The sequence below is a fragment of the Phoca vitulina genome, unplaced genomic scaffold (genome assembly GCF_004348235.1).
Source record: "Phoca vitulina isolate PV1807 unplaced genomic scaffold, GSC_HSeal_1.0 scaffold19, whole genome shotgun sequence".
Classification (NCBI taxonomy): domain Eukaryota; kingdom Metazoa; phylum Chordata; class Mammalia; order Carnivora; family Phocidae; genus Phoca; species Phoca vitulina.
Genome location: NW_022589722.1, coordinates 27360558 through 27383406, shown reverse-complemented (window position 1 = coordinate 27383406; position 22849 = coordinate 27360558). Strand labels below are relative to the sequence as shown.

The 22849-nt window shown below is 56.8% G+C and overlaps 1 protein-coding gene across 1 annotated transcript in view; it reads left to right on the top strand.

Moving 5' to 3' along the window:
- The window catches only part of RANGAP1 (Ran GTPase activating protein 1), a 31092-nt gene extending 12648 nt beyond the window's left edge, over positions 1–18444 (top strand). The window contains exons 5-16 of the mRNA XM_032416812.1: positions 1528–1707; positions 4374–4508; positions 6901–7059; positions 8293–8406; positions 8812–8911; positions 9007–9091; positions 10123–10303; positions 11223–11342; positions 13808–13910; positions 15076–15164; positions 15403–15524; positions 17518–18444. Coding sequence (XP_032272703.1) covers positions 1528–1707; positions 4374–4508; positions 6901–7059; positions 8293–8406; positions 8812–8911; positions 9007–9091; positions 10123–10303; positions 11223–11342; positions 13808–13910; positions 15076–15164; positions 15403–15524; positions 17518–17587 — 1458 coding nt within the window. The 3' untranslated portion in view covers positions 17588–18444. The remainder of the gene's footprint in view (positions 1–1527; positions 1708–4373; positions 4509–6900; positions 7060–8292; positions 8407–8811; positions 8912–9006; positions 9092–10122; positions 10304–11222; positions 11343–13807; positions 13911–15075; positions 15165–15402; positions 15525–17517) is intronic.
- Positions 18445–22849: the final 4405 nt, after the last annotated feature.

Genomic DNA, 22849 nt, shown 5'->3' with positions numbered 1-22849 from the left:
TTTATTTGACAGAGAGAGAGCACAAGCAGAGGGAGTGGCAGGTAGAGGAAGAGAGAGAAGCAGGCTCCCCACAGAGCAAGGGAAGCCCAGTGTGGGACTCTATCCCAGGACCCCAGGATCATGACCTGAGCCGAAGGCAGTCGCCCAACCAACTGAGCCACCCAGGCGCCCAGTAAAAGGATTTAAAGTTAGAAGAGGGGGTGAAGAAAATGTACTTGGGAGATACGAACTATGGGCCCTGTGCACATTGTTTTACCTGAATTTTAGTATTTAAGTTTCTCAGTCATTGAGGGAGATATTCTTATCTCCATATTACCAACGACCAGAGTGAGTCATAGGGGGACAAGAGAATTTGGGGTCAGGGAAAGGCATGAGATGGAGGGAAGGTAGGGCAGACACAGAGGGTTTCAGCAGCTCTGGCTGCTGGAGGGCTAGAGGCCAGTGGGGCCAGGTGACGGGGGCTGGGCATTCTGTGGGCAGGGGCAGCCCGAGAATGGCCCTCCGTTGCTGAGTCAATGGTGGGGAGGACAGTGGAAACTGCCTCAGGTATCCTGTTCATGGCCGAGGCAGGGAGAGTGTCTCCCCTCCCCCACTGTGTCCCCTGGGAACCCCATGCACGATGCACGCCCGACCCCGTTTCTGCCCCCAGTCTCTGGCGGAGCCTTCTCTCCTCACCCGTCTCTCCTGGGGAACTGTAGGTATCCCCAGCCCAGCAGGTTCCCAGGAAAGCTTAGCATCTTGCTACATTGGTCTTGGGCTGTGGCTCAGAGATAGGCACCCATCTGCCCAGTCACCACCGGGAACCCTGGAGGCATCAGTGGTGCCCGCCTCCTTCCTGCACGTCCACTGAACGTGCAGCTTCTGCAGGTCTCCTTCCCTCTGTGGGACCTAGAACCGACCCGAGGCTCTGTTTCCTCTCTTCTGTCTCCCACCACACTGGCCAGCTAGCTTCCTTCTTTGCTGCCTGAATCACTGTCTCACACTCCTGGGCGGGCACTTGGCCCCCAGTCTGCCCTCCTCAGGTTTGGGGGAATGTGTCTTCTATATCCCTCACCCACATCAAAGCCCTCAGAACCCTCGGGCTCAAGTTCACAGTCCTTGGCCTGACATTCAGGGCTCTAGCCTGATTTGATTCCTCTCTTTCCTTCCAGCCTCATCCTCTTCTGGAGTCCACTGCTTGTCTCTAGACACACAGTATGCTGCTTCATGCTTATGTCTCTTTGTTCATGTTTGTACTGTTGGCTGGAATCTCCTGTTCGGTTGACTGATTCTCATTCAGCCTGAGCTCAAGTGCCCCCTCCTATAGGAAGCTTTCCCTGACCACCCCCATGTATACCACACCCCACGCCCCACCTGGACTGGGAGCCTTCTTCAGGGTTTCTGGTCCTGGGTTTAAAGTAAGGATAGCTCTGTAGCGAGATGGTCTGTGTCTCTGCCTGGGTGCCCACTGAGGGCAGGGGGGGCCTGGCATAGGAGCTGCCCCTGGGAGGTGTCTGTGAAACTGAGCTGAACCTTCTCTGTGTCCAGACCTCACTAGGGGAGGGACTCATCACAGCCGGGGCGCAGCTGGTGGAGCTGGACCTGAGCGACAACGCATTCGGGCCCGACGGCGTGCGAGGCTTTGAGGCCCTGCTCAAGAGCTCCGCCTGCTTCACCCTTCATGAGCTCAAGCTCAACAACTGTGGCATGGGCATCGGCGGTGGCAAGGTGGGTGCGGCGGGCCCTCGCCCACGTCCCCATTGTCCCTCCCCCTCCCCCCCTCCCTCCCTGCCTCGTCTCCTGAAGTGTGTGCCCTTGGCCACCATCTGGGATGGCTGGCCGGCCGGTTGTTTTTCTCTTCAGAGGAGAAAGGCCTCAAAGGCAGCAGCCTGTGGCCGGTGGGGAGAGGTGGTGGAGGCCTGGAGGGCGGGGTTGCCAAGCAACCGTCCCCGGTTCTCGTGTTGTCTTGGCAACACAGAGGCAGTGACCTGCTGGCTCTGCAGAGCGCCGGGCTTGGGCATCCCAGACCTGCTGTGCCCTCAGAACAGTTGGCAGATCCACGTGAGGCCCGGTGTGTGTGGAGGGGCGGGAGCCCAGAAAGAGAAACCCCTTAGGCCTGGGCACAGCTCACCTTTTTCCTGGACTGGGCCTTGCCCGAGGTGCCTCCCTCATCCTGCCAGCCGGTCGGGCTGGTCAGTGCAGAAAGGCGTCTCTTCTCTTCCCAGAACCTGCACGGAGGGAGCCCAGCCTTGTTTATTCTCTTTTTTGGTCCCTTCTGGCTCCATTAGGCCCAGACACTAGAAAGGCCAATTCCCATCCTCCCTATCCCCACTCACGTTCTGACCAAAAGGAGAAAAGGGCTGGGACGCAGGAACCTACAGCGACTGGGGACATCTTCTTTTTGCGGATGTGTTAAATGCATTACCCTAATTCTCCCACCCACACCAAAAAGGGGGTGATGCTATTCCCAGTTTTCCACTTAACCAGCCGGATTTGGGGCTAGAGACCTTGGGTCAAGTCCCCAGATGGCATCACTGGGGTGGGACTAATGTGGGATTTGAACCTGCTTCTGTGCCCGTTAGAGCAGCAAGGGGAGCCTGTGTTGTGCTCACGGTGCCCCAGGCTGAGGGGCCAGAGCGGCCTCCCCTGCGAGGGGTGCCCGTTGCCTCTTGCCCCATGGGAGGGAAAGCCGGGGTGTGCTCCCAGCCGGCTCAGCCAGCCCCACCCCCCAGTCTAATTGGGCAATAAGCTGTGTACGTGTGTGAAGACATTAAAATGTTGGCATCAGCACAGAAAATCGGTCCAGGCCAACCTAGAGTGGGGTGTGCTGAGGGAGCTGGAGACGTGCCTGGGAAACGCCCCAGCTTTCCGTGGGCTCTCCTCTGCCGCGCGGCCGGCCCGGGGAACCGAGGCTCCTAGAGCTGCCCAGGGCGGGTCGTAGGCCTTGCCTTTACTCCAGTGTGTGGCATGGCTCGGGGACGAAGACAGTGGGAACCCTGCAGCCAGGGGAGCCTCCCTGGCAGCCCTGCTCCACTCTGGAATTTGACTTGTACTTGTCTTGACCTCCCTCACTCTGATTCAGTGAGACCTTTTTGTGGCATCTTGTGGGTGCTGGCCTTGCTGACCTGCGCCTCCGGGTCCTTCGTAATCTGTTCCCTCCAGCCGGAGTGCACTCACTGTGGCCCGTGTGCCACACGCATGGGAATTGGAGGGGCCCAAAGGATTCACTGGGAGTGAGATATAGCCCTGTGCTTGGGGCTCTCCAGACCCAGCGGCCCCAGGTTGGACTCTTGTAGGAGCTGGGGCCTCACCATGGTGGCCCCAGAGGGAACTGGGGAGAATGGGATGCGCTGGTGCGGTTGGCTCCCGCCTCCTCATAGGTTCCTTAGGAGGCTGGTTTATGGCAGAAGTGCACGGTCTCTGCGCTGAGCATGTGCATGACCCCCAGGAGCCAGGCTGGCGGTCGCCCTTCCGGCCCCCAGGGACGGCGAGCTGTGCACTCAGGCAGGCCTGGCTGCCGCTTGTGGCTCCCCTGTCCCTTTGCTGTGGGCCCTTGGCCCATGCAGTTACCTCTCTGAGCCTCAGCCTCCTCGTTTATAGTCAAGCCAATCCCACCTGCCTCCTAGGCTCAATTTGTGGTTGAAATGAGGTGTGAAAGTACCTTTCTTTATTGAAAGTGCCGGTGATCTAGGAGATGCTCTACAAACGTTGCTTCTCTCCTGTTGCACTTCTTGTGAATCTTTTGTTTTATTTACCGTGGCCTCTCTGATTCCCAGCAACCAGCCAGCATTTTTTAACTCTTGGTCTGTTGGTATCACCCAGGGAGAAGCTGTCTCCTGGCACCACCCCAACCATATGGTGTGTCCGATGAGTGTGACAGGGTCGTGGTCTTGGCCAGCTCCCCTTAGGCGCAGGGCTACGGGGGAGAGATTCCAGAATATTTGGATTCTGGTCCAGAGTCTTCCACTTGTTTAGCAACCATAGGAATGTCTCTGTCCCTCTCTGAGCTTGAGGTTCTTCGGCTGGGAAGTGGGAATCACCATGGTTTCCCGTCCCCCCCCCCCCCCCCAGAGGGCTTCCGGCAGTATAGTGAGCTGACTGTGAAGCCCCTTCCCCAGGAGCTGGCTTTCAGTTGACCTCTCCATGTTGGTGTCTCCTTTCTCTCTGGGTATCTGTCCCCACCTCTCACACGAGGCTAGACCCCACAGGGTAGTGGGACACACGCGTGAAGCAAGCTGTAAGGTGCTAGGTGCACATGCAGTATGACGGTGGTGCCTGTGAGCCATTCTTTGTCCCCAGGTCTGCCACCGCCAGTAGGTGGCATGGGATGTCGAAGACCAGGGCCTCCTGCCTCAGGGCTGGTCCTCTTCTCCCCCCCCCCCCCCCCCCCCCAGATCCTGGCAGCGGCTCTGACTGAGTGTCACCGGAAATCCAGTGCTCAAGGCAAGCCACTGGGCCTGAAGGTCTTCGTGGCCGGCAGAAACCGTCTGGAGAACGACGGAGCCACGGCCTTGGCAGAAGCTTTCGGGGTGAGTGGTTTCTGCACATCCTCCCCGCCGTGCCCCAGGGCAGGCTAAGCTTGGCAGGTTGACAGAGCTGGTGTGCATCCAGCTCTGGAGTTGAGCTGCGAGACCTAGGGCGAGTTGCTTCCCCCTCTGCACCTGCTAGCTCATTCAGCAGCTGGGCAGAATTCCTGTTAGGTGTCTGAAAGGTTGCATGATCTACCACTGCGGCTCCCTGGAATGCTGTTTGAGAAGATTGTGAGGTTGCTCTGATCAGTGAGTGAGGTCAGGCTCAGAAATGGGAGCGGGGGTGCCAGAGCAGTGAGCGGGATAGCAGCCTGGCCCGGCGCTGGCCTGGGCTCACAGAGGGTCGCTGTCTCTGGCCTCTACCGGGTGGGGCACAGAGGTGGAGTCATCAGACTTACCTTTCAGATGGAGAGGTAGGGGAGCAGTGGCTCAGGTACCCTAATCCCCTCTGCCTCTCCTCCCACTCTCCTCTCCCTTCACCCTTCACAGCTGCCCCAGTGCCCTGCCCCCACCCCCCACACTGCTGAGACCCTGACCTTGAGCTCTGTGAGAGGGCCACACCTGCCCCACCCCCCTGGGAACTTTGGAGTCCCTTTCTTTTCTCTTAATTTAAATGTTTTCTTTGGCAAACAGTATCCTAGCAACATTAACCACACTCGGGCCAGAGCGGCTTTCCCCGCTGCCTCCCTGCTGGAGCTCATCTACCTCAGGCAGAGAGTGAACATAGCAGGGGAGAAGTACCCTGGGCCTTGCTGGACCCCTGGCCGCAGGGGTTTCCAGGTGCCTCCGGAGCTGGGGGCACCTCATTGCCATCCTTATAGACACCATGCCGTTAAAGGTTACGCCTTCTCTGCACCCCTCGTTCAGCTTGCTGTCCCCGGTGCGCTGGGAAGAGGGGGGAATACATTGTGTCTGCTAGGCCTCCAACAGATGTCCACCATGCTCTTAGAGTGGGGTTCTTCCCTCAGGGTCCCTGGGATGTCTCTAGTCTGTGGATAGATTTCAGGGAGTCTTTGAATGCGGACGGAAGAAGATTACATGATTATTACCACTAATGTAACTAAAATGTAGTGTTACCTTGAATTGTGAATGTAAATTTTAAACCTCAGCAACTTTCGAAATGTTCGTGATTTTGGTAAGTATAGAAATCACAGGTATTTTCACATCAAGTTACAGTTGTTACAGAGACATAGAAATCTTTGTTTCTCACGCATCAGCATTACGGTAGCGGGGGACTGGCCTCCAGGTCCTGTTATTCAGTGCCTTTGTACTAAGGAGTGCATTTACTACTGCAACACACATTTGGGGTTTTTTCTCAATATTTTGAGGACTCTATTCCAATTGAATGGATTTCCTTTGTAGTCGTATATGATTTATCTTAACATTTTAAAATAGGCTCAGGAGAGAGTCAGGGGTTTACCAGACTGCCCATAGGGTCTGGTACCAGAAGATACTGAGAAGCCCTGACTGGTAATGTTCCTCCGTTGGCCTGTATTTACTTGTGAACCCCCTATGCTGTTCTGGGCACTGCGGAACTACAAAAGGTACCCAGGTGGAGAGTCCTCGCAGGCCTGGCCTCAATCCTTGGTAGCAGTAGAGGCTGGGACATGGCTCTCCTTGGGAGCTCAGAGGCTGGTGGGGTGTAGACAGGAAGGTGGCATTGATCGTCCAGGGTGATGAACACCGTGATAGAGGAAGAACAGTGCTCTGGGGGCATGGGGGAAGAGCACTGGACTATGCCTGGTGGGGGGATTCTGGTGTCCAAAATGAGAGGTATATAGGAAAGCAACATAGGAGTCAGCCTATCAAGAAAATGCCAACAAATAAGGACACAGTGTTCCAAGAAGAGAGGAGTGTCAGAAGGTTGGGATGAAAAACGGCTAGGTGTTTGTGAAGACCCCACCCCCCAGAAAAGGAGGGAATGTGGGGCACCAGTTGTACTGTGTAAATAGCGCAGGAGAGCCCCAAGAAAGGCACAGTGGAGCTGCATGCAGTCTGCAGGGAGGGACTGTGGCCAGACCCCAGGCCAGCGCCCAGGGTCCTTGCAGGGTAGAGGACACCAGATGGAAGAACCTGTGTTCCAAGCTGTGTGACCCTGCGTAAGTTACTTAGCCTTTCTGATCCCTAGTCTTCTCTGTCTGGTGGAGTTCCTAATCCCAGGTAGGTCTCCCTCATGAGATTGTAGAGAGGATCAGACAGCCCTGCCCAAAGTTCTGCTTTGAGATTCATGCCCCAAATAGCCACAGACAAGCCTGGGCCTGAGCTGATGGCAGCCCCTCCCCGTGTCTAGTGTGTGGTGCCCCCTTCCTGCCTGCTGGATGTTGTTGGTGCTGGGCCTGCCCCTGGAGCTCGGGAGCCCACCGCCCTGCTCTGTCCCTCCTGCCCTTCACAGATCATTGGGACTCTGGAGGAGGTCCACATGCCGCAGAACGGCATCAATCACCCCGGCGTCACGGCCCTGGCCCAGGCTTTCGCCATCAACCCCCTGCTGCGTATCATCAACCTGAATGACAACACCTTCACCGAGAAGGGCGCGGTGGCCATGGCCAAGGTGAGGCGGGAGTGGCAGGGTCATGGTGGAGGCGAGCGGGACTGGCTACTGCCTTTTTTTTTTCTTTTAAAGATTTTATTTATTTATTTGAGAGAGAAAGAATGAGAGAGAGAGAGCATGAGAGGGGGGAGGGTCAGAGGGAGAAGCAGACTCCCTGCCGAGCGGGGAGTCCGACGCGGGACTCGATCCTAGGACTCCAGGATCATGACTTGAGCTGAAGGCAGTCGCTTAACCAACTGAGCCACCCAGGTGTCCTGGCTACTGCCTTTATAACGCACACATCGGCAGGAGAGCTCCTCTGCGCATCCACCAGGTGTGCGCCCCGGCTCTCTTGAACATTCCAGAACGGGGCACATGTCACAGGCTTGCCTGTGCTGTTTTCGAGCATGTCCATACCACCTTCCTCTGCGCTGCCTCTGGACACCCAGCTGTTGGTGCTGGATTTGTCCATGGGGCTGCATGGGAGGCTGCTGCAGCCTGTTTTTCTCGTTGATTCTTTCATCAGCTGCTTATTGAGCCCTGTACCGAGTGCAGGCCACGCAGAGTTGAATCAGACTCCGCCTCCGAGGAGCCCCTAGTTCAGGGAGGGAGGGGCGGGGCCAGGCCAGCGATGGTGCAGGGCCTGAATCCGGCTGGCTGGCTACTGTCGGGACCTCACAGGGCCCCAAGCCCCACAAAAGGCTAGTCCTGCTCCTGTGGGGTGTTAGCACAAGTGTGTGCAAGTGTAGGGAGCACACGGGAAGTTCAAATCAGACTTCGGGCAGACTTTCTGGAAGAGGTCACATTTTGGCCAAGTTGTATAGGACAAATGGACTGTGGACAGAGAGGGGTGTTTCGGGCAGAGGGATCAGCAGCACGGGGGAGGCCCAGAGGTGGGAGGGAGCCTTGTTCCATTGGTCCTGGTTTGAAACGACCAGGGTTCAGGATGTGTCTGAGGGCTGGAGGAGAGGAGAGGGGGATAAGACCCTGTGACCTTCTAACTCTGAGGCTGTCCCGTGACTAGAGAATTGTGTAATCGACTTGGTCAGATTTGTGCTTCACGAAGAAGGTTCTGGCTGTAGCATAGAAGTAGGGTGGAGGGAGGTTCGCCAGAGGCCGGGAGGGGACAAGAGCTGGTGAAGTACTGAGAAGTCCAGGCGACAGGGAGGACGAAGGTGTGGCAACTGGCGTGGGGTGTGCCGCGGGCTCTCGGAGGCCTGCACCCTCACCCCAGCCTTCGCTTCCTCCCCGCAGACGCTGAAGACCTTGCGGCAGGTGGAGATGATCAACTTCGGGGACTGCCTGGTGCGCTCCAAGGGCGCCGTCGCCATCGCAGAGGCCGTGCGCGGGGGCCTGCCCAAGCTGAAGGTGCCAGCGCCGCCGGGGCTTCCCCCACCCTCGGGGCTGCTGCCGTGCGGGGCAGGGGTGGGGTGGTCTTGAAGGCCAGGTGGGCCTGGGTTCATGGCCCCGTCCTTCCACACCTTTCCTCTGATGTTGTGCGGTTCCTATCACCCATGTGATGTGAGCCGGTTTCTTCATTTTGGAAATGGGAGGAGGGAGCGATGAGGTCATTAGGGTAGAGCGTGAGAGAACATACCGAGCGTCCGGCACGTCGCGAGGGAAACGGCTTTGTTTTTACTGTGGGCGTTACCGTGCCCGGCTGGAGGACAGAGCCTGCCTCATCCTCCCTTGGGGAAAACAGAGGCTTCAGAGTAGGACCCGGTCTCCTGGCCTATGGTTCTGCTTGCCTCTACTCCTTCCTCTTATTTTTAGGAGCTGAACTTGTCATTCTGTGAAATCAAGAGAGATGCTGCTCTGGCTGTTGCTGAGGCCGTGGCGGACAAGAGTGAGCTGGAAAAGCTGGACCTCAACGGTAATAGGGGTGCGGGCCTTGGCCCAGGCCTGCCAGGCGGGCCCTGCTGCCCCTCTTGACCTTCCTACCCTCCACCCCCTCCTGCCCGTGAACAGGCAACACGCTGGGAGCAGAAGGCTGCGAGCAGCTCCAGGAAGTGCTGGACGGCTTCCACATGGCCAAGGTGCTGGCCTCCCTCAGGTAGGGAGCTGTGAGCCGTGGCGCCTGTGGTTCTACTTTCATTCGTTCCACAACCGTTGTTCGAGCCCCTGTCTGTGCCAGGAGCTGTGCGAGGCGTTAGGGAGGCGAGCGGAAGACAGTGAAGGTTTCTGACCCGTCGGACTTCATTCCGGCAGGATGGGCGGGCAAGGAAAGTTAGGTGTCTGTATGTTCAGCCAAGAGGCAATAAGGGCCTTTGGAGTGGGTGAGTTGGGGAGACTTCTGAAGGGATGAGCTTTGATCTGAGCTGGGATAGATCAGGTAGGGGAGCAGTGAGGTCAGGGTGGCAGTGGGGGTGGGCTCAGTCAGGATTGTTCTGAAAATCAGACTTGGAGACAGAGTCTGGAAGGGAAGAGGTTGTTGCAAGGGGTGGGTTCTGGGTTTGCGGAGCCCACATGGAGCGGGAGCAGGGGCCAGGGCGGCAGGGCTGCCTCCTCCATCTGGATGGGAGTCGGTTTGGGCCTTCAGCATCCCTCTGCCCCTAGGTCAGCTTCACCTGTCAGCCCCTCACTTGTGTCCCCTCAGTGCTAGGTCTGTGCTGCTGCTAGGAATTGGGGGCTCAGAGATGGCCTCGAGAGGCTCACGGTCCCAGAAACCCCCATCCCCCTGCCCCCCACAACCGCAGCTTCCTGTGGGCAGGGAGATAGGGTGGCACAGTCTTGGCATCTCAGCCTGGGCAGTGTTCCTGCCAAGCCCCGGGCCTCAGCTGTGACAGACCGTTTTCTTCCTTTTCTCTGTTTCCGCAGTGGGACTGGGGCCCATTTGGGACAGGGATGAGATCTGGTTCTTCCGTGTTCACAGCATGGGCTTCCCTGGGTGATGAGAGATGAGCGATGGGCTCCCTGGTGACCCACATGGCCTCCCCCGGGCCCCTCCCCGGGAGCAGCTGCTCCCCCGCCCTCCGCAGGCGCCCTCCCACCTGCCTGGGGTCTATGGGTTTGTGTTGCCAGGCCTCGGAGCCCGCATAGGCCGCTGGGCAGGGAGGGTCTGCTTTAGCCAGTTCCCCTCTGCAGTGATGATGAGGGCGAGGATGATGAGGAGGAGGAAGAGGAGGAGGAAGAGGAAGGAGAAGAAGAGGAGGAGGAAGAAGAGGAGGAGGAAGAGGAGGAAGAGGAGGAGGAGGAGGAAGAGGCACAGCAAGGGCCAGGAGAGCAGTCCACAGCATCAAGGAAGATTCTGGACCCGAACAGTGGAGTGAGTTCCCTGTCGTTTGCCAGGATCAGAGCCCTGGCCCTCGAATGTGAAATCCTGAGCCACGTTCACGCGGGTAGTAGGTGTGGGATCCGCTTAAGTACCTTGGGTGCAAACTGTCCTTGAATGCACACTCCTGTAAGTGGAAGAAGAACATCTTCCCAGCGTGGCTGTATTTGTACCTCAGCCCAGGTGTGTTTATTCATTTGTGCATCGTAACAGGACTAAGGCATGTATCATGCCGCTGCACTGTTCATTATGAAACACGTATAAATATCTCTGCAAGAATAGGGTGAAAAATCAGCATAAATGGAAATTCTTTTCCGACCCATCTTGGTGACCCGTAGGGACAGCCCCCCCGTTCTGGAGACCGTGGCCTACCCGGGACACTTGGTGTCCCCTTGCTTCACTAAGAGGCTGGTGTTGTCAGGACGCCCGGGTCTGTTCCCCACAGACTCAGCTTCTGGAGAACTACGGGTTGGACAAGGTTCCCCACGCTCATGTTGAATTTCACTTTTTTCCCAGTTTAGGAAAGCATTTCAACAAGTGGCTGGGCACTCCTATTTCAGTTGTGTGGGCGCCGCTGGTGCTCACTGGCATTGCTTCCCCCGGCTAGACTCAGGCTCCTGGTGGGGTCCCCTTCAGCCCCCACGCACCTCCTGCATCATTTCTGGGACATTGTGTGTCCCGGGGAGCAGCCTCTTGGCCTAAGGAGGTGGCTTGCCCCCTCCCCAGAGGCTCCTGCACTAGGAGCCAGCCAGGGCAGCATCTACGGGCCCCTCACCCTTTGGGGGACTGCCCGTGAACCGGAGGGAGAAGACCAGACTCCGAGCCTTGGCCGCCTGGAGTGAGGGGTGCATGTTCTGCATGAGGAGTCCGGGTTCGGACTTCTCCAGAGCCACCTGTGCCCCCTGTCCCTCAGGAGCCAGCCCCCGTGCTGTCCGCCCCGCCTCCTGCAGACGTCTCCACGTTCCTCGCTTTCCCCTCTCCAGAGAAGCTGCTGCGCCTCGGGCCCAAGAGCCCCGTGCTGATTGCCCAGCAGGTGGGTAACAGCGCTGCCAACTCCAGGCCCCTGCGTGCCTCGGATTGGGAGGGGACGCTGTCAGTGGGAGTGGGGGCTGCCCGGTGTTTGTGTGTGTTTTAGTGTCAGGGTGGAATTTAGTGATTCATCAGTTGCACTTAACACCCAGTGTTTTGTGTTTTTTTTTTTTAAGATTTTTTATTTATTTATTTGAGAGAGAATGAGAGACAGAGAGCACGAGAGGGAAGAGGGTCAGAGGGAGAAGCAGACCCCCTGCTGAGCAGGGAGCCCGATGTGGGACTCGATCCCGGAACTCCAGGATCACGACCTGAGCTGAAGGCAGTCGCTTAACCAACTGAGCCACTCAGGCGCCCAACACCCAGTGTTTATTCCATCAAGTGGCCTCCTTAATGCCCGTCCCCCAGTTAGCCCAGTCCCCCCACCAACCTGACTCCAGCAGTCCTCAGTTTGTTCCCGGTAGTTAAGAGTCTCTTATGGTTTGTCTCTCTCTCTGTTTTCATCTTATTTGTCCCGCGCTTCCCCTGTGTTCATCTGTTTTGTTTCTTAAATTCCACGTAAGAGTGAAATCATATATTTGTTTTTCTCTGACTTATTTCGTTTAGCATAATATTCTCTAGTTCCATCCACGTCATTGCAAATGCTAAGATTTCATTTTTTGATGGCTGAGTAGTATTCCATTTGTATATTTCCACATTTTCTTTATCCTTTGTTGATGGACATCTGCGCTGTTTGCATAGTTCGGCTATTGTGGACCTTGCTGCTGTAAACACTGGGGTGCAGGGGCCCCTTTGGATCACTATGTTTGTATTCTCTGGATAAATACCTAGATGTTTGTTTTTTAGTTTTTTTTAAAGATTTTACTTATTTGGGGCGCCTGGGTGGCTCAGTCGTTAAGCGTCTGCCTTCGGCTCAGGTCGTGGTCCCAGGGTCCTGGGATCGAGTCCCACATCGGGCTCCCTGCTCCGCGGGAAGCCTGCTTCTCTCTCTCCAGCTCCCCCTGCGTGTGTTCCCTCTCTCCCTGTCTCTCTCTGTCAAATAAATAAAACAGAGAGAGAGACAGCGAGAGAGGGAACACACGCAGGGGAGTGGGAGAGAGAGAAGCAGGCTTCCCGCGGAGCAGGGAGCCCGATGTGGGACTCGATCCCAGGACCCTGGGACCACGACCTGAGCCGAAGGCAGACGCTTAACGACTGAGCCACCCAGTCCCCCCTAGACGTTTGTTTTTTAAATCCACAGACGCATGAGTGGGTGTGACCCAGGTATCTGTCAGCCTCCGGAGGTTGCAGATGACGTGCGACTGCGGACGTGTGTGGGCCACCGGACAGGCAGGCGTGCCACATCCAGTGACACCCAGGGAGTTAGGGAGTTTTCCCAGGCCCCTCTCGTGTGCACACATCTAGGCTCCCTGCCCAGGTTCTGTAGGACCTGCTGTTCTAGAACACCTGTCCTGCCCAGAGCTCCCACGGAGGCCACATGCCTACCGTGCCCTTGCTCCAGCCTCGCTTGTTTGCTTACTCACCAGTTCGTTCCGAGGCGGCTGGCAGGCACCTCCTGTCTGCCAGGCACTGTCCCGGGTATTTGGACATGGTTCTGGTATTTAAGCCTTCTGGCAACCCGCCATGTAGACCCCGTTACCCTGTGTTACAGATGAGAAAACAGTTTCGATGAGCCTAAGTGATAAATACAGAGAAATTAAATGGGCCCGTTCTCAGAGCTGGCTTGGCCTTTTGGCTGATGTCCTTTTTATGTTTTATCTGTGTTCTTTTTTTTCCTTCCCGTGATACATGAGATGAAAGGCCCACTTTTTCCTGTAATACCATTTGTCATCTCCTGTGTTAGCAAAACTGTTGTGCCCTCCGTCCCCGTGAGTGGAGGTCGCACGTGGGCAGCACACTGTGTCTGGACACTCGCATTGTTTCCCCTTGTCTCCACCTCGGTGAAGTTAAGCTTCCTTGCACGTGAACGTTGTCTGTACTCTGGATTATTTGTTCAGGTTAGATTACAAGAAGGGGATCGCTGGGGCGCCTGGGTGGCTCAGTCGTTAAGCGTCTGCCTTCAGCTCAGGTCATGATCCCAGGGTCCTGGGATTGAGCCCCGCATCGGGCTCCCTGCTCAGCGGGGAGCCTGCTTCTCCCTCTCCCACTGCCCCTGCTTGTGTTCCCTGTCTTGCTGTCTCTCTCTAATAAATAAATAAATAAATAAAATCTTAAATAGAAGGGGGGGCATCGCTGGGTCATGGGAATAACCGTGGTTAATGCTGACTCACTCACTCTGTATGGATTACGTACCGCAGTGGGCCAGGCCCATGCCTAGCTCCAGGGGGACAGCGTGGGGTGAGGCAGGACCCATCCTTGCCCACCAGGGGCCTTGGCAAGACAGGCCTCTTCCAGCCAGCAGCAGAGTGCAGGTGCATCTTCACTGGGGCTCCGGCCCTTGTGACCTGCCATTGTCTCTTATGTCCTCAGACTGACACATCCGACCCAGAAAAGGTGGTCTCTGCCTTCCTGAAGGTGTCCTCTGTGTTTAAGGACGAAGCCACAGTGAGGACAGCCGTGCAGGATGCAGTAGGTAACACGGGGTGGGTGGGCCGTGGCTGGCTCTGCCTCCTTGCTGCCTCAGGGCTCAGGGACGTTTATAGTCCCTGGAGCCCCTAGTCCCAGCACTAATGTATGTACCACTCTCCAGCCCCTCCTGCCTGTTCTGTTGGGTTCTTGCCATGGAGTAGGCTGGCTGCTCTCCTCTCTTATTTTTTGCAGATGGGGAAACTGAGGCCGTTTCAAAGCCATAAAGTTATGTCTAGTTAGACCTCATCCAGGTGGCATCTGCCATAGGAAGACCAGATAGTCACAGCCCCAAGGCCCTTATGGGGACGGTCCTCTCAGGAGAGGTCCTGAGAACTGAGCTTTTGTCCTCATCTGTGGGCCTATGCACACCGTCCCTCCACCTGGAAACCTGGAGGGTGCCTGCTCTCCCGATAGCGTTCCCAGGGCTTCCCGAGATCTCTTGTCCTGCCGCCACCCTCCCTCGCTACCCCGTTTCCTCCGCTGCCTCCGTTGTGGCACCTGTCACCTCCCACCTTGAGTACGCGTGTCTGAGCCCCACCGTGTGGGCCAGGCTTGGTCAGGCAGGGAGGGGAGGAAGGGCTCGGCATGAGGGAAAGGGCAGAGAGGGGTGGAGGTCCGGCGGCACTTTGTCCTGGATTGGTGCGCTGTGGGCAGCATGGAGGCAGGAGGGCCGGTGGGGAGCGAGGCCGGGGTGGAGCCCTAAGTCAGCTCCCTGAGGGCCCAGCCCCGTGGGCATTGATGGGAGCAAGTTACCTGAATTCTGTTTTCCTGACCAGCCTAGCCTAGAAGCAGGTACCCACACAGTGCCGGTAGACCCCCCGCCCCTCCTTTCCCTCCCTTCTCTGCTCATCCCCCCCCTTGCCTCCACAGTGGCTGAAACCTCCCCCGGGATGATCTTCCTCGCGGGTTGTGCAAGGTCCCCAAGCCCCTTCTCATTGAGGTCAGGACCAGAAGGGCAAGGTGTCACAGCTTGAGCAGGTTGAGCTTTCCCTTGGTGCTGGCTGTCCCCTCAGTCTGGGACGTGGGACCGCCGGCTGCTGCTCTGTGTTCACCTGACTGGTGCGGAAGGCAGGTCGCAGCCCATGCGTGCCAGGGCCGCGTGCCCTCGGCTGGTGAGCAGCCGTCTGTCACAGCGGACTCCCTGCCCCATGGCCGCTTCTCCCTTGCAGATGCCTTGATGAAGAAGGCCTTTAGCTCACCCTCCTTCAACTCCAATGCCTTCCTTACCCGGCTCCTCGTCCACATGGGTCTGCTCAAGGTGAGACTATGGGGGTGCAGGGGGGAACCAGGGGCAGTTCGGGCCACACCCACCCCGGCCCACACCTGAGTCCTGCTGGGGCCCGGGTCTGCTTAAGCAGCCTCCCTTCATGATGGGGTTCAGCTTGACCTCGACCATGGGGCTCTCGGAGCCGGGGCTGGGTGCTGGAGACCTAGGGCTTCCCACCCCAGGGGACCTTGTAGCTCACCCTGCCTGGTGCTGTGTGTTCCCTTCACAGAGTGAAGACAAGATCAAGGCCATTGCCAACTTGTACGGCCCTCTGATGGTGTTGAACCACATGGTGCAGCAGGACTACTTCCCCAAGGCCCTTGCACCCCTGCTGCTGGCGTTCATGACCAAGTGAGTGTGCCCTCGTCAGCTCACGTGGCAGCCGGGTCCCATGGATGCAGACCCCTAGTCCGTGGAGGCTTCCCTGGGCTGCTCGTTCAGGCTTGTGAGGGGCTCTCAAGCGTCCGTATTTGAGTCTCTCCTCCACTGTGCCAGGCTGAGGATGTGGGGCTCAGGAACAGCGTCTTTTCCTGAGAGAAACAGGACGTGGAATGGCCCCCATTTCCTGATGAAGCAGCGCTGGATAGTTCAGGGGTTTGCCCACAGTGCTGATCAGGGTCCTGTCCTCAGTGATGTCTCTGGGAGCAGTTCTGTGTCCATTTTCTCAGCCACAGGGCTGAGGCCAGAGGGGCCTGTCACTCCCGCCTGCCGCAGCCACAGGCCCCTCCCCTGCGGATGCCAGATGCTCAGAGACCTGGAAACCTTGGCCTCGTCCTGGGCCATGGTGGGGCAGTGGCCACAGTTGGGTAGCAAGGAGCCTTCAGACCCCAGCGCCTACAAGGGATGGGTCGGAAGGCTCGTCCCCTGTCCTCACTGAGGTCCTCTGTGGCCCCAGCCAACTCCTGGCCTTCCTCAGGCCTCAGTCTCCCTATCTGCCCCACCAAGCTGTTGCATGAGGTTGTCTCTGATGTCTGTGACCATCCACACTTCCTGTGAATCCAGTGCCTTGGGGGAAAGTGGGAATGGGGCAAGGAGAGAGGACGTAGCCCTTGCCTCGGGGGACGTGAACAAGTGATGTGGGGTAGTCTGGCTCGGCGCGGTGAGGATCTCCGGCCAGCTTCCGGGACTGTCGGCGCCATGGCCTCTTTGCCACCACGACGTCTTGCGGTCCCATGTGCTCCTTGGGCCTCGTGCTCTCGCATGTCTGCCCACCTGCCTGCCACCACACCTGGCCCCCACTGCCGCCGTGGCCCACGCCACCCCTTCCGCTGCAGCTGGACTGGCCCTTGTGAGAAGTTGAGCTGCGGGGCTCCTGGCTGGCTCAGTCGGTGGAGCCTGTGACTCTCGATCTTGGGGTCATGAGTTCAAGCCCCACGTTGGGTGAAGAGCTGAGTGCTTGGCCCCTCTGCCAGAGTCCAGGGCAAGCCCTCACCCTGGCCGCAGAGCTCATGGCCCTGCCTCCCCACAAGGTGCACTCTCCCCGTGCCTGTTCCCACACAGTAGGGGCCTTGACCCCAGGGCTTAGCTCCCTGGAACATCTCCACCTGCCACCCCGGACAAAGCCTGGCTCCTTTTGTCTTCTTCGGCCTCTAGTCAGAATTGTTCCCTTTGCCTTTCTGTTGCCCTTGGGCTGGGCGTGGACCCACAAGAAGAAACCCTCACCCTTGGCCCTTGTTGGTCAGGGGCAGGCTGCCTCCTCGCAGCCGCTTGCCCGCCCCCAGCGCAGGCCTCAGTCTGTTCTACTTTAAAAGGGAGATTGGTAAAAGCTGTGCCTTAGGCCTCCTTTGAGGCGACTGCGTGACCACAGAGTGACAGGCACATTCCCTCTCCCTCAACTCCTGGCCCAGTGGTCTAGGATCCCAGGGTGATCCTAGACCAGGTCAGTGTCTGTGGGCTGCAGACCCTGGCCGCACCCCACACTCACCCAGCGGCCTTTCTTCGTCTGTAGTGAGATTCATGATCTGGATGGTGACAGCGGCCAAGCCATCATCTCTGAGGGCCCGGCTGGGATTCCAGTGCCTGTGAGGACGCCGTGGCCCCGTGGCCCCTGGAAGGGCCCTCACACAGGCTGCTGGGTGGACAGCAGGGCCTGGGTTCCTGGCTGCTCGGCCCCGCATTCCGGCCAGCTCCGGGCCGCGGCCTTGGGTGCATTGCTGCCCCGTGAGCTTCACACACGCCTCACCCTGCGGCGTACGGAAGGCGGGCTCCTAGCCTCTCCCCCCCGAGTCGTCAGCCTCAGAACCCACGCCCCCCCCAATAGTGGGGAAAGTGCCCCTGCTGCAGCCTGCAGTCCCTGGCCCCGGGCTGGGTGGTGTCCCCCCCACTGACTGTTCTTTCCTCACAGGCCTAACGGTGCCCTGGAGTCCTGCTCCTTTGCCCGTCACAACCTGCTACAGACGCTGTACAAGGTCTAGATGCGAAGCCGCCCCCCACCCCCTGGCCTGGACCAGTGACTTGGGAAGGGACTCGGACGAAGGACTCTGGCCAGAGGCAGGGAGGGTCTTCGTCGCTTGTGTCGTGTCGGTCCCCGAGTGTGCGTGTCGGTGTGGTGCGTGTGTGGGTGTGCGCTTCCTGTCAGGGCTGGGTTTAAGGTCTCCCTGCTGGACTGGCCCTGGGCCCACTGGAGGGGAGCTGGCCCCCCTGAGACGGCTGCAAGCTGCTCTGCCATTAAACTCATTGCCATCTGAGGGCGCTCTGCTGCTCCATGTCTCCAGCTCGAGGCCCTGGTGGCTGTCCCCTCCCACCTTGCCTTCCCTACCCTTCTGGGCTGCCCCAAAGCCTGGGGAGTTGGTCTGCTGCCGTCCCCTCCCTCTGTGTGGCGGCTGGGCTGAGTTTCCCGCCCTGCCTGGGGCTGCTCGCCTCGTGGCTGACTTTGCCTCCTGTCACTAAGCCCTAGGCCTCTAGCCACTGCCATCCCCGCTATCCATCCCTGCCGGGCTGACCTCTACGGCCTGAAGGACAGCCTGCTACGGGGGTGGGGCCATGGGCAGTCAGCAGAGGGCAAGACCCTGGTTCCCAGGCCGTGTGGACAGGAAGAAAAGCCAGTGGCAGATGGTGCTGGCTCCAGACCCATGGGGCCTGCCCCTTGCTGCTGAGCGGTCTGTGACTGGCCTGGGGGCCAAGCTGGAGGGGGTTTCTTTGGCAGGCCCAAACCTGTTCTCCGGCCCAGGGGGCAGGGGCAGGGCCCGCGGAGCCTGAACGGGGCTCAGGACGCTCTTAAAGGACCTGGACAGGGTGGGGACTGCACTGGAGCTGCCCACCCGCCCCCCCCCGCCCCCCACGCTCTGTGCTTTCCCCCTTGTGCTCTTTGTGTGTCTGGGCTGTGCCCGGGGCTTCACAAATAAAGTCATGTGTGGCAAGCGTGGGGACTGAGGGATTTTTCACCTTAAGTGGGCAGTTCTTGGGGCTTAGTACCTGGAGTCCCACCTTGATCTGTACGGGCTTGTCCGTCCGCAGAAGAGCCCCTGCGCCAATCTTCTGTCGTCCCACGGGGCAGCCACTCTTGCCCAGGCCCAGATGCGTGCGGACACGCCGGCTGTCCTTGAGCAGCTGGGCGGTTCGTGCCCAGGAGTGGGCCGCGACTCCTGGGGGTCGGGGGGGTGGGCGGAAGGATCTCCTCTTCTGGGCACCGAGGGGCCTGGGTTGGGCCTGTTTCATCTGTCCAGCCTCATCTTACCCTTCACCTAGGCTTTGGGCTGCAGTTCCTCTAGCCCCCGCGTCGCTCCATTAATGGACCTGGCGAAGCTGGACACTGTCTGGATTTTGCCGCAAGCCCCTCTGGCTGCACAGTCAGGAACCCCCCGGGTCTGGCTAGCAAGGTCACTTCACAGGGTTGAGCTCGGCTGGGAAGCCGCCACAGGGTATCTGGCCATAGGGCCTGGAGTGGAGGGCACCTTGCCCGGGGTCCTTCCTTCCCTTTGCCACATGTGGTGTGAGGACAGCTAAGCAGACCCTCCTTACTGCCTACCTTAGACAGCAGGCACACTTGGGGAGTCTGTGTCTCCTACAGAATTGAAGCGGTCCCTCCAGGCTTTCTTAGGGGGCAGCATTTCCTTACTGGCTGTGGACCACTCAGGAACAGGCACCATCTGTCTTGGCCAGGGGGTGGAAGAGATGCCCACGCCTTGCCCCCCTACCCCCCATGTGAGGTGATATGGCAGAAGGCAGGTGGAGGTCTGACCAACTCCAACCCCCACCCCTTTGCCAGGCCCTGTTTTGAGCTCTGGGCCACAGGCACAGCTTTTGGGGGCCTCCCAGTCTGGTGCAGGAGACTAACAGTCATGGCCTAGTGTAAGGGACAGTGGGCAGTGAGGTCAGGGAAGTCTTCAAGAGTTAAGGGTGCAAGGGACGCCTGGGTGGCTTAGTTAAGCATCCGACTCTTGATTTCGGCTCAGGTCATGATCTCAGGATCGTGAGATCAAGCCCCACGTCGGGCTCTGCGCTCAGCAGGGAGCGTGCTTGAGGTTCCCTCTCCCTCGTCCTCTACCCCTCCCCCTCCTCCTGTGCACGTGCTCTTTCTCAAATAGATTTTAAAATAAAAGGGATGTAAGAGCTGAGTCTGGAGATTCAAGTAGAACTTCTCACAGGTGATAATTTAACAGATGGAGAGACTGAGGCTCAGGGCTGAGTTAGGGGCCTGCTCAAGGTTCTCTGGCCTGCCTCTTCCTTCCAGGCTGCCTGGTGCTGGCACCCGTGGCCTCCTAGGTTATGAAGGCGCAAGCTTCAGTTCAGACTGAGACGTGCACCACGATCTCATTTAACCTTGCAGCAGGCCAGCACTGCCAGGCTCCTCGGACCCGCACACTGTGGAGGGTCCTGTTGGTCTCAGGGGTATAGGCCCTGGCCCCTACTCAGTCCTTCGGACCAGTTCAGAGTTCAGAACTCCTGACCAGCTGCAGGTGCAGGGAAGGGCCTGAGGCTCAGCCTCTAACTCAGCTGCTTACTGAGAGAGCTATGTAGCTTTTGGAACTTCCCCAGACTCAAACGCTCCCAAGAACTACAGCCAACCCTGGGATTACACAGGCTTCATGTCTCTGAGGGCCATGACTTGGGATCTGCAAGATGAGAGGTGCCTCGGCCTAGACGGCATGTTACCCCCAAGTACAAAAGGCCTGCTCAGCACCAGGCTATTCTCACTAAAGGAAGTCCAGCCATGGGCTTGGGGCTAAACCAGCAATAATTCCATTCTGAAGCCCCCAGGAAGCATGGCCAAAGGCACTCCCAAGCAACGCTTCCTGATCCTAGGAACCTAGAAACGACTCAGGCCAATATCAGGAAAGCGGATCAAATGCAAAGCTATACAGTGTAACGTCACACAACCATGAGAACGTATCAGCTCGGGCTACATGCATCGTGTGGATGAATCAGGAAGGATGCTGAGTGAAGAAAGTCTCAGTACCATACCATGGGGTCAAAAGCAACTGTGTTTAGGTATTCGCATGTATGTGGTAAACCCAGCGTTCAAGATAGGAGTCAGTCTGGGGAAAGCAGGGGACGGGATGGGGTGGAAGGACAGTTAGACCACAGCCATCCACCAAACATTCAAAGTGAACCAGATCCATCCATCTAAGAGCCATATTAAAAAAAAAAAAAAAAAAACATATTTTTTTAAAAAGGTTAAAATACAAGAGCATTGTTTGACATCACAAAAGCACAGGCATAAGGAAATTTGCTACTGTCAAAAAGTGAAAAACAATGACCAAAACACCCTAAGAAATGGCAAGGTGATAAAATACAAGAAGACTGCAACATATGTTGCATGAGGATTAGTGTTGAGAATAGTACATCCAATTGAAAATGGGCAAAGGATATGAACAGGCAGTTCACAGAGGATGCAACCTGAGAAGCAAAAAATATGTTCCCCTTTACTGGAAATCAAGGAAATGCAAAATAAAGCCACAGAGACGCCATTTTGGACCAGACTGGCGGATGTCATTGAGAGGTCATGACCCCAGGAAAGAGCTGAATCTCTTACATTGCACGTGTTGGAGGGATGTCAGACTAATAAAACCACCTCAGAGAGCAATCCGGCAGGTACTCAGGTGAAGATACGTGTAGCCTGTGACCCCAAATTCCATTTCTAAGGATCTACCCTAGAGAAACTTGTACATGTGCACAAGGTGACAAGTTACAAGGGCAGTTTCATGAAAAAGTCCAGAAAACTAATAACGTCAATGTCCTTCGGGGAAAAAAAACGGTTAATTACAGTGTGTGCCGCATGCAGTGAGATAATATGCCACAGTTACAGGGCGCCCGGCTGGCTCAGTCCCAAGAGCATGTGACTCTTGATCTCAGGGTTGTGAGTTCGAGCCCCAGGTTGGGTGTAGAGATTACTTAAATAAAAACTTATAAAGGTTTTATTCATTTATTTGAGAGGAGGGAGAGAGAACAGGAGCAGGGGAGAGGGAGAAGCAGACTCCCTGCTAAGCAGGGAGCCCGATGTGGGGCTCCATCCCAGGACCCCAGGATCATGACCCGAGCCGAAGGCAGACACTTAACTGACTGAGCCACCCAGGCGCCCCTAAAAAATTTTTTTAAATGCAGCCGTTAAAGTGAACACAGGAGATGCAGGAGCTTTCTTCATTCATGTGAATAAACCTTGAAAATGTTGAGTGAAAAAAACAAGTTTGCAAAGCAGTATGTACAGTTGATAGTTTAAAATTGTTAATGCCATATATTACAGTGAAGTTATACTACCTCGGGAAAGTGGTTGCCTCTGGGAGGAGACAGAGGGAAGAGAATGAGACAAGGTGGAGGAAAGGGGGCTTCCCACTGCCTGCACTCCCACTTCCGGTGCGTGTGAACCCAAAAGAAGGGAATGGGGGGACCCCAGCAAATACCTGTATGTCCATGTGCACAGCAGCTTTACGAGAGCCAAGAGGTGCAAGCAGCCTAGTGTCCATTAACAGGTGAACAGATGAAATGTGATCAATATACATATTCGGGGTGGCGCAGTCGGTTGAGCGTCCGACTCTTGGTTTCAGCTCAGATCTGATCTCAGGGTCATGAGATCGAGCCCCGTGTTGAGCTCCACACTCAGCAGGGAGTCTGCCTGAGTTTCTCTCTCTCCCTCTTCCTCTGCCCAACCCCCTGCTTTCTCTCTCTCACTAAAATAAATATAAATAAATCTTTAAAAATACACACACACACAGTGGAGTACTGTTCATTCATAAAAAGGAGTGAACTTCGGACACATGCTACAACATGGATGAACCTTGAAGCAATGTGCTCAGTGAAAGAAGCCAGACATGAAAGGACAAGTAGTATGTGATTGCACAGATAAGAGGTAGCTCGAAGAGAGGTTACTAGGGGCTGGGTGAAGACAGGAGAGTTACTGTGTCTTGGGTGTAAAATTTTTGTTTGGGATGACAACAAGGTTCTGGAAATGGATTGTGGTAATGGTTTGCACAGCAATGTGAATGCACTTAATGCCACGGAATTGTACACTTACAGGGTTAAGATTGTAAATCTTATGTAATGTACATTTTAGCACAATTTAAAAAATCCTAAATGTAAAAGCCAAAACTACTGATCTTTCAGGAGATCGTGTGTCGGTGAATATCTTAAAGACCTTCCTTAGTTTGCCATTATAGGGTATTGACACAATGGATACTGTGTAGCAGTGAGAACAGGATTTTGTTTATCAAAAGGTCTCATGGGGGGCGTCTGGGTGGCAC